The sequence below is a fragment of the Labrus bergylta genome, chromosome 22 (assembly GCF_963930695.1).
Source record: "Labrus bergylta chromosome 22, fLabBer1.1, whole genome shotgun sequence".
Classification (NCBI taxonomy): Eukaryota; Metazoa; Chordata; class Actinopteri; order Labriformes; family Labridae; genus Labrus; species Labrus bergylta.
This window is the reverse complement of record NC_089216.1, coordinates 19,359,217-19,370,305: the sequence shown is the minus strand read 5'-3', so window position 1 is coordinate 19,370,305 and position 11,089 is coordinate 19,359,217. Positions and strand designations below refer to the sequence as shown.

The 11,089-nt window shown below is 40.0% G+C and overlaps 1 protein-coding gene across 1 annotated transcript; it reads left to right on the top strand.

Annotated features, from left to right (window-relative positions):
- Window positions 1-1,293: 1,293 nt before the first annotated feature.
- Window positions 1,294-10,968, top strand: otub1b (OTU deubiquitinase, ubiquitin aldehyde binding 1b). Its single transcript, XM_020645636.3, has 7 exons — window positions 1,294-1,390; window positions 3,451-3,512; window positions 4,677-4,775; window positions 4,921-5,039; window positions 6,256-6,340; window positions 7,735-7,929; window positions 10,686-10,968. Exons 1-7 carry the CDS (start codon window positions 1,306-1,308, stop codon window positions 10,881-10,883), a joined length of 843 nt encoding a protein of 280 aa, XP_020501292.2. The 5' UTR covers window positions 1,294-1,305; the 3' UTR covers window positions 10,884-10,968.
- Window positions 10,969-11,089: the final 121 nt, after the last annotated feature.

The following is an 11,089-nucleotide window of genomic DNA, read 5'->3' as shown; positions in this document are numbered from 1 at the left end:
TACAGATAATTGAAAAACAACCAAGAGCAGCAGTGTTATACCTTAACTTGAAAAGATCTGTAGAAAAAACAAGCCCACACTAGTAATTTAAATTATTGCAGGACTAGAGGTATAAATCTTATAATAAGACTTTTAACCATTTTTTTTTTTTAGGGAGTCATAGGGCGTTAGGGTGTCAATGTCAATGTGGAAATATTTTCATCCATCAAAGTTGGGCCCGCCAGAAAAAATGGGGGAACCTCTGAGATAGGCAATGGTCAGCCTCAAATAGTAGTTATTCCAGACACAGTCCCAGGAAAAGGTGGTGAAAGTAACAGCAGATGAAGGTGATTGAATTGACAGAAATTGATTGCCTCATGGTGATTTTATGAAATTCAGACATGATGACTTTGGTTTGACCAAAATATCTTTCCACATACGTGTGTTAAGCTACTTTTAATAAACAACAAGAGATCCTGCATTGAAATGGATGTCTGTAACAAAAGGCAAATATTCAATTCTCTTTCTGTCTGAATACACCTGAAGAATTTTCCCATGGGCCTGGGCCAGTCCAATTTAGGATGGGCCTACCAAGTTGTCATAATGTATAAAGAGTTTTAACTTTTAATAGTGTTTTAAGAGTTTGGTGAACAGCCCTGTTTTACAAAAGGGTCCTTAATATGTAATTATATCATTGTTGTACTTAAAAAGTCATTTCATATGAGGGACAAAAAATGACTAAAGTATAAATAAATAAAGGAATAAATAAATAAATGTTGGGAGAAATGCATACAATAATGTATATATAAATAAATAAATAATTAAATAAATGCATCAATAAATATATAAATAAATATATTAATATATTCATTTATGTATTTCTGTGTCCAAGTTGTACAAGGAAAAGTAAATATGTAATGTAATACTTTTCCTCTTATGACCTGGACACAGAAATAAATAGATGTGTAAATGTAAAAATACGGAAATAAATTAATAACTCAATTAATGTGGAAATGTATGCATTGATACATATATAACTGTAGAAATACGCTAATAAATGAATAAATACATGTAAAAATACATAAATAGCCTTTTTCATTAACAAAGTGTATTTATTATTTATTCATTGATGAATTGTTTTCAGCATTTATATATTTATTTATATATTTATTGATGCATTTATTTAATTATTTATTTATTATTTATACATTATTGTATGCATTTCTCCCAACATATATTTATTTATTTATTTACATTTACAAGACTACATACATTAGCACCATTAGCACACAAACTATTTTGACTAAGCCCGGAAGTGAGTAATGAATGACGTCAGGCAGAAGGCGGAAACAGATCTCGACAGCTAAGATGGCGGAGGAGCAGCAGGAATCATCACAGGGAGAGATGGAGGGTGAGAGAAACCGTCACAACACAAACATAAATGAAAACGACGCGGGTACTTCTCTCAGTAATAAAGCCCACACACCTGTACGTGAGTCCGCTCCGGTGACTCAGCTGTTGTCCTCTCAGGTGTGAAGGTTGTTGACATGCAGCGGTGAGGCCACACAGCTTGTTGGCTAACGCTAGCTTAGCATGTCGCTGCTACACAAAGAAAAAAACGCTTGTTTAGTTACTTTCAGAGCAACGTTGAATGACAGCCCGAGGACTTTTAATATAAGGATGTGTCTGAAGTAATGGTTCATTTTTTAAACACGGGACGTCCCCTCTTTAATACTTTAACGACGTTTTTCGTCGTGAGCAGAATTTGTTTTTGTTTTTCGCACAGGTCGAGGTGGCTAAGTTTAGCAGACTGACGTCAGCTGCTGTGTGGATTAAACTTGTTTCTATGACAACTGACTGAGAGGTCAAAGGGTCAGAGTAACTTATGGTCACTGAAGATGTTAAAAAATACAATAAGAAACAGTAGATGTCCTATTAGATGATGAATAAATGAAATCACCTGGAAAGCAAATTCAGTGGAAGCTGCATCATTTCCCACCTGGTGTTCACCTCTAGTTTCTGGTGCTTTCTACACTTTGTAAGTATAGGATCACAGAGAGGTTTGTTGTTTGGAAATATGATTCCAATGATTAAAGTTGTGGTTCTCTTTGATGGAGAATGCAGGGCCGTGTTCAGGTTGGTGTCCAGGGCTGTCCCTCTGAAACCTACTGGTCCACCCTGAAATCCAACACAATACCTCTTTTCAGACTGCTTTTATTTTTTGCAAAAGTGTGTTGTCGTCGTACGTTCATATTGATTCCGTGATGGTGTAATAGTCTCGCCCCAGTCCATGAATTCACATTGCGTTTTGGTGTTGAGGAAGCACGGCTTAGTGGGAGCTTCACTTACACACACAGTCAGACATGCGCACACACAGCACTGTGTTCTGTGCACTGACTCTGCAAAAACGGTCTCGCACCTGTTACACCTCTGAATACAGTGCAGAGAGGGGGAGATTATCCTCCCATTACGCATCTGTGACGTTTAGACACTTGCTTGTAATTTTAAAAGCAGATCTCAGATCAGATCAGAGAGAAAAAGAATAGGGAATGACATGCGGGAAAGGAGCCACAGGTCAGATTCGAACCCGAGCCGCCCGCTTGGAGGACTTCAGCCTCCATACATGGGGCGCGCGCGCTCTAACCACTGCACCACCAGCACTTTCAATTTTGATGTGCCACCCCTCCATAATTTTGGACCACACCGTTTGAAACAGTCTGGACAGGCCCCTGAGAAAAATGTTATACCTTGATGGTGTGAACTCTATTCTCTGTTATAACCCATTATCAGCATCATCAGGTGACTGTTGAATTGACACCCCCCTACCCTAGGTGAGGCCCGTGCAATTAACGGTAATTGCAATTTCATAGTTAACCTGATAAAAAGCCTTTTCAGCAAACACATCTCAAATGTCTGAATCTTTCATAATAAATATGACAAAATACTTTGTGTAACAAAAAATGCTTCTCAGTAAGCATACGTTCATGATAGGGTACAGAAGCCTGATTTCACACCATTTTGATGTTGTCCGATAAGCTTAAGTTATCTATCTGCTTCCCTAAGTTCAATTGGTGGTTAATTAAGTCGTTGCGGAAAAAATCTTTTTGAATTTATCTTGGATTCAGGAGAAACATGTTGCAAACTCACGTATTGTTTTTATCATGTGTTGTATGCGTACCTTGAATACTGTCATATAGCATTATCACATATTGCTTGCTTATGAAGTTCCCCTTAAGGATGTGTTTTTAAACCTGACTATTTTCCAACTCTGATATATTTCCTGAACACTGATCCTAACCTCATGTAAATGATTCATTCTAGTTGCAGAATAATCTGCTGGCCTCTTACATATTTTCTTTTATTAGGAGGGTTACATGTCGACCTGACTACAAAGTGATCATGGTGGCACATCAGATTACCTATTGTGTATTTACTGCTGGAGTTTATATCATCATTTTCCCTTTCTCACAGGAGTGAACTGCCTCGCGTATGACGAGGCCATAATTGCTCAGCAAGACAGAATTCAGCAGGAGGTAAAAAAAATCAATTTTTATTTGTTAGGGCAATTATTTTGTACTTTTATTGGTTCTTTTGTTCTGTCTCTGCAGAGCAGAATTAAGTTCTTTTTATTTTTGGGAGCTTTCCGTCAATTTTAGAACATCCAGAAAATGTAGATGTGTAAACTAAGCAGAACTCGTATAAGCAGCAGCCGTCACCACGATTTTTAAAAATATTCAGCTGGTCTGTTTTATGTAAATGTGAAATAGAAGACATGATCAGCACTTAAGCGCCTCAGTAAACATAAAAACATCGGCCTTGAAAATTCTCTTCACAGCAAAATTCATCATATGCATAACTCCTTTTGCTAGTCAACCTGTTTTGAGACCTTTGCGATCCAAGGACGTTTCGTAAAGGCATGTTTCCCACCGAATTACGTAATACCTAGGCGGTAGGGGGGTTGTCGACGTAAAAACATTGTTTTACTCCTATCTTAGGTTATCAATATTAGGTTTTTATTCAAATCAGAAGTGTTTATTCCCTCTGAATTAATTTACTTTTTTCAACAAACAACTGTAATCTGCTTGTTTTATCCACGCACAGACACAAACACCAGGAGCATTGGTTCTGAAAAGTTACTCTCAATATTCCATTAGTTACAGGAGTCCAACACATGATCAGCAGCAAGCAGCTGTACATTAACAATATTAAAACAAAGCCATGGAGAAGCTTCAGTTTTAATAGGACAGGAGCAAGGAACCTTTGTTTGTGTATATGAAGAGCAATGTACCGACTCTCTCTCTCTCTCTCTCTCTCTCTGAAGTTGATGTGATTCTGCACTCTTGGTTGTGCTGCGTCCTATCTCCCCACAGGAGTTGAGAGTGACTTTTTTTAAAAACGGGACTTTCTTTTTGTGGCACAGAGCTGCCGAGGGCTCAGGCACAGTTTAAACTTCTGTGCGCTCAGTGAGGTTTCCCGTGCTCCTGCATTCTCTCAAGCTCTCTATCTGTCCCCTTTCCTCTCTCGTGCGAATATGCAGCAATTTTATAAATAAATAATAATAGGTCAGAAATATACTTGGCCCGCCCAGGTATCGTCTATGTATGGGAGACACTGCATAAGGTCAACAATGAGTTAAGTTTCTTTTTCTTTTTTGGTGCATGGACTAATTTGAACTCTTATTATGTGTGGGTCTCTAGATAGCCAACAGTAACCCTTTGGTGTCGGGCAGACAGGACCTGGCCGTGCTGCAGAGGGAGTACGCTGATGATGACACGGTTTATCAGCTCAAGATTAAGGTCAGTGAAACCACATCACATTCACAATCTCATTGTCTCTCAAACCACACATACAGCTTTCAGTTTCCCACATACTCAAATATCCTTTGAGCATTTTATTGTACTGTGTTGTGTAATTTTTTGCATCTGTGTTTGTTGCTTGCAGGACTTACACAAAAAATACTCGTACATTCGGAAGACGCGGCCAGATGGGAACTGTTTCTACAGAGCTTTCGGCTTCGCACATCTCGAATCCCTGCTAGATGACAGCAAAGAACTTCAGAAGTGAGTGTTGTACTGGTTGCTGTTTGTGCTGACTGTGCGTCTTCAGACTCAAGTCACACTCTCGTCCTCTTGGTCTTACAAATCTTTGTTAACTCTACAAGGTTTTTTTGTTTTTGAAATTGTCATTGTCAGTGTTTTCACACCGACTATAGACTTTATGCATGCGACCGCTGTGATCTCCGTGCATGTGATGAAACTGCTTCATTATGTTTTCTGCTTTCCAGTACTGCATGTTCTTCTCCGCTCATTTGTTGATATCCTGATTATAGCGTCATAAAGAGGACTCTGTTGCTTCGTCAGCCACTTCCGTTCTTTTTACTTCATGTCTTGCCTCTTCCCACCGCCCCCCCTCCAGTCTGACAAGCACATTCTCCCACTGTGCGGTGCATGTGTGAACGACCAGATCAGGAGGGTTTAGGGCCAGCCTTCCTTAAAATTCTCTAGAAATCTTCCGGAGTGCGTATTTGAAAACGGCTTTAGCGTCCAGATTCCTACAGGGTTTTAGATCTCCTTCATTTAGAGAATTCAATAATCATGCTGATGACCATGTTTTAGTTTAAAAACTCTAAAATAAAATAAAGGCTTATGTGCTGTAACAATTTAAGAAGATAGTTCATGATGGGGCTAACTCTAGCTCTCACCTGGATGGAGATTGTTTTGGTTTTAAAATGAAGAAGCACTTTAGCAAAATCTTGGAAAGTTTGTTTTGCCACAGCCTTCTCGTAAGGCCTTGAAACACCAAGCAGGCCGCAAAGAACTAGTGGCGACGAAGGCCGCCTGTGGCCTACTAATGGAGAATAATGTCTGATAAAAAGTAGAAAATGGCGCTGGCGTTATCAGCTCTTGATCTTTTAGTGGAAAAAGAAAAGAAGAGGAGGAGGAGACAAATAAGGAGAAACCACACTAATGGGTGAAAGCATGGAGACTACAGCAGCATGCTCAAGGGGCTTTACTAAACCTAAGAGGAGAGCTGGAGAGAAATGAAACCTCCCAACAGCCAATCAGAGAGACTCCTCTCACTGACCGCCGATGCCGTTTCTGCCAAAAAAAAGGCAGACGGGGGGCGATTGAGCCGGACACACCGCAAAAACTAGGGCGACGACACTCATCTTATCATTTAATAAGCGATGGGATTGATCCGTTCTAATATCGGTATCGGACCTGATATTGAAGTCATTTCTGTAACAGATATAAATACTTTTTTTTTTCCTTCCAGGTTCAAAGCCGTTGCATCCAAAAGTAAAACGGATTTGGTGAACGAGGGCTTCACTGAGTTTACCATTGAAGACTTTCACAACACTGTAAGTTTCCTTCTTGAGCAAAAAATAATACCAGTGCTGACTGATGGATTAGATGTGGATTAGGAATTTTTCAAATCTCAAATATGCAGATATTCCAACCCAGTCAGAAAGATTAGGAGTGCATGTATGCATTTTTTTCCACCTTATTGCAGAGACCATTAAATGTTTCCTGTAGTGAATTTTATTTCTCCCTTATATCTGTATTGACCCCAAAGTTCATCTATTGAGGTTGTGTTGCATGCGACATGCGACATGAGCTATTATTGTGGCAAAACTATTTGAATATGCACACACAGATCCACAAATGCGTAAACTAATCTGCAAATATGTAGACCAATTTTGAAATGTTTACTTATTTTTTTAATGGCAGTGAACTTTTTTAGCTGTAAATCCTGAAAATACACACAAATGATTGCTTACAACTGCGGCGGGCCTCTACATTGGTTGTCATTTTACACATGACTTTTGCAACACTCCTGCCGTGCAAGATTCACAAATGCGTACACATATCTTCAAATGTGTGTCTGACTATCTGCAGACACATTTGTGGGGTTTGTTGCCCTGAGTTCAGTCTCACAGGCTAGGCTGACTGTCCGCGGTAGCACCCAGCCTGGGCTTTGCAGAGTTTGCAGATCGTCAGACACACATTTGAAGATATGTGTACGCATTTGTGGATCTTTTTACACATTTGTGGATCTGTGTACACATATTCAAATAGTTTTGCCACAAAAATAGCTCCATAGCGATGGCCTTGTGGTTGAGTTCTGTTAGGTTGGGTGAGGGGAGAACAATTATTGTGGCAGCTGTGGTTGTGATACGTATGAGTTTGGCCTTGTTTTTAAACTTTTTTTTTTTTTTTGCTTTTTATGTCTTTATTGGAGAGATAGGACAGTGGATAGAGTTGGAAATCTTGGGAGGGAGAGAGTGGGGAATGACCGCTCGCTTGGAGGACTATAGCCTCATACATGGGACGCGCGCACTAACCACTGCCCCACCAGCTCCCCAGTTTGGTCTTGTTTTTAACAGTGAATCAGTACATAAGTGTGGGCTTGATCAAGCATAAGATTTGTGTAGAGTAGCTGACAAAAAGACTTTTCTTGATGCTTCCATTGATCCTGAGTTAAAGCTGTCTCTTTGGTTGCACACTACAAACTGTATATCTTACATCCTGTAGGAATAACTACTGGATACTGTTTAGGTTACGTTATCAGAGTAAACTGTAATTTTCCCGTTTCCCTGCCAACCCTGACTCCTTCATCTGCCAAAGAACATCATGATTTTGAACCAGTCAGAGCAGCCAGAAACACTCGATTTGGCCGGTTGAACAGTAAGTTGGCAAGATTTTGGCATGTCCACATCAATCTAATGACGTAAATAATCGCTCTCCTCCCAAGTTCATGGACCTGATCGAGCTGGCTGAGAAACAGCCGACCCTGCAGGAGCTGCTGAACTCCTTCAACGACCAGAACGTGTCCGACTACGTGGTGGTGTACCTGCGGCTTCTCACCTCAGGCTACCTGCAGCGAGAGCACGGCTTCTTTCAGCACTTCATAGAGGGAGGCCGCTCTGTCAAGGAATTCTGTCAGCAGGTCGGTTCTTTACATTTAATGTTTGATGGATTTTTTTTATTATGATCAACTTTCCCTCTAACGTTAAAGCTGTTTAGATGAAGGGGAAAAAAAATCACCATTGTGGTCATTGAACCTGAGATTCTGTCTTAAGGGTGTTTTTTCATGTATTGCATCATTATTAGATCAGTCTCTTAAGCTGGGTGTACACTGCTCAATTTTAGACCTTTTTAGAATCAATTTTTGAGACTGATTCTAAAGGCAGGTATTTTGTCATGCTGTGTCCAGGGGAGCACGGCGGCTGATGACGGCCTAATCAGCTGTTCCCATCCAGTCACATTAATTTCTGACATTTTAAAATTTTGGTCTTACAGCTGCAAACACTTGCACAGTAAAAACAGCGCCACTAGCTGATTCCCTGACTCAAGGGATTTTTTCTGAATGTGCCTGTGCAAGCTGTCAGACAGCATCTGAAAGCACCAACGGCAGGCGTGCCTCTTTAATGCGTCTCACCCGGTTTATCATGAAAGATATGAATGAGAGAAACGTTCCAGACTTCCAGCTGACAGAGAATATTTGTTTTGATTAAGCTAGCTGGTTAGCTTGTGTTTGTTGGTGTGATGCTGAGTGTGTGGATGTGAGTGAGAGAGGGAGAGCCATGCGTATGAGACAACTGAAATGCACAGAACTCGACCTCAATCAGTGTGAGTTTTCAAAGTATTAGCAACTATTGTCAAGGCCTGCTTCAGGTCATGCCCCGCAATTGGACCGTGCACTGTGGGCACTAATTGTGAGCTTTGGTTGTGCGTAGAAAATTATTAATTCTTAAAGTGTAAGTGTGGCCTTGCCTTGGTCTCGATCCCTAAATATCTTGGTCTTGTCTCGGTCTCGGAGCACTAATAATTTTTTATTTTAAGATAAATTATAAGAATTGTGTGAGAGAATCATGACCTCAGTGCTCAGGAAGAAAAATCCTGATTCACAATTTTTGCTAGAATCATGCAGCCCTGGTGAACGCAGCTTTTTTCTTTCTACTTTTGAAATAAATTCTTTCTTTTGTTTGTTCAAATACACAATGACACCAACATTACTGTTAATCCAAACCTCCTGCAGTCTGTTGCCAAATCTGGCTTTGTTATGCTGCTATTTTAAAGGTTGTGTCTTTTTATGTTTCTGGGTCTGCAAAATGTTTTTTAATTTGTCCTACACAAGGCTTCAAACCTCTTACAGGGTCTTTTAGAAGCTTAGCATCTCCCCAGCCAGATTGAATTTACTTGACTTTCCTTGCTCATATCGACTTGATTTTGACTTTTTTTCTGCGAGTTTTGTTCTTTCATTGTGTGATGTTGAGTTCAGATATATAGTTGGTAGTCTGCACAGCTCAGGGTTTTACATAATGAAAGTTATAATATGTACATTATTGTTTGTACGAGTGTCCACATATCATTTTTATGCTCTGGATTTGTTTTGACCAGAGAACTAGGCAGTTTTATGAAACCCCCACATGGCCACTTTGGACGCCCCTCAGTTTTTCCTGGCAAACGGAAAACCAACAGGTGTTGCAGCGATGAGAGTGGGCAAGCGAACTGGTTATATCTGAACTAGTTTCCTTGCCCAATGATTCTATCCGACCTTAAAAAGCCTCTGCATTTTTTCTATTAAGTTTCCGCAACACATTCTAATAGCCGTACAAATTATGGACAGCGCTTAGTATCATAGGGAGCGTCTTCAGTTGAAGTTAAAACATCACCAGCTTCAATCTGATTCCCTGAACTCCAGAACCTGAATTGGCTACTCGAGTAAAACTGTAGCTGGAAGATGTTTAATTAGTTTGAAATAACAGCTCAATGTCCAGCCTATATCTATACCGCTTTTACTGTTCAGGGTCGGGGGGCTGGAGCCGATCCAATCTGCCATTGTGTGAGAAGTGGAGTACACCCTGGACTGTTCACCAGTCAAACACAGGGCTTAGCACAACAATTTTAATATAATTTACAAACAGTCTGTATTTGGCAATCATCATGTTAGCACCCATACAAAGTGAAAAACAAAACAAATAACACCAAAAATTGTCACCATGTGTACAACCTATCCCACTAGTTTTATTTGACATAATTTTGTTTCTGTACTGTCCCCATGTTTTTCTTTGTCCTGTTTGCCCATTCACTTATTTTGTCCCTCTTTCTAATTCATTCATTTTATTTACTGACCCTTTTCCGTTTGTTTGTTTGTTTTTGTTTTTGTTTTTGTTTTTGTCTAAATCTGATTGCAAAACTGTATCTTACCTCAGTTCCCCTCTTGTTTGTATCTCTTTTTTTTATTGTGTGAGTGTGTGTGTATGCACGTTTTGGTGAATAAAAGTAAAAAAACAAAAAACACAACAAAAACACACAAAAAAACACAGGGCTGACATAACGAGACAGACTCACATTCACACCTACAGGCAATTTAGCGTCACCAGTTAACCTAACGAGCACGTCTTCAGACTGTGTGAGGAAGCCAAACTCCTCACAGAGAGACCCTGTCCAACAGGGATTCCAACCAGGAACCTTCTCGCTGTACGGCAACAGCGCTTACCACTGCACCCTGCAGCCCAACAGCTCATGCATGATTTTGTATGCATATGACTTTTTAAATTTGTTTTTAATACGCAGTCAGTCAGCAATCCTTGGCTACATAAGAATGCAATAATAAATGATAACTGTGTTTAATGTTCAACCCTTGGAATTCTGTTTTCAAACCCATGCTTCATGTATTTTCTTTTTTTTCTTTTCAAGGAGGTAGAGCCAATGTCTAAAGAAAGTGACCACATTCACATCATCGCCTTGGCCCAGGCCCTAGACATTTCCATCCTGGTGGAGTACATGGATAGAGGAGAGGGAGGAACTGTCAATCACCACGTCTTCCCTGAAGGCGGAGACCCACGCATCTTCCTCCTCTATAGACCCGGCCATTACGACATCTTGTACAAATAACACTCCCCGGCCACAGCCCACCTCATCCTTCTCCTGCTGAACGCTACAGTGGTGGATTAAAAAAAAAAAAAAAAAAAAAAAAAAACTTCAGCAGCCACGTGGATGAAACATACATCTGTGTATGAGACTACACTTGTGTATTTGAAAAAAAAAAGAAAATAAAAGATAAAAATCACATTTCATGCCTCCCTTCCCCCCCTCCCCTC

Bases quoted from the DNA above. Each gene is read 5' to 3' on its own strand.
- otub1b (XM_020645636.3), top strand. From the start codon at position 1,306: ATGACGTCAGGCAGAAGGCGGAAACAGATCTCGACAGCTAAGATGGCG. The intron at 6,341-7,734 runs GTAAGTTTCCTT...TCTCCTCCCAAG, and splicing joins TTGAAGACTTTCACAACACT to TTCATGGACCTGATCGAGCT. The intron at 7,930-10,685 runs GTCGGTTCTTTA...TTTCTTTTCAAG, and splicing joins TCAAGGAATTCTGTCAGCAG to GAGGTAGAGCCAATGTCTAA.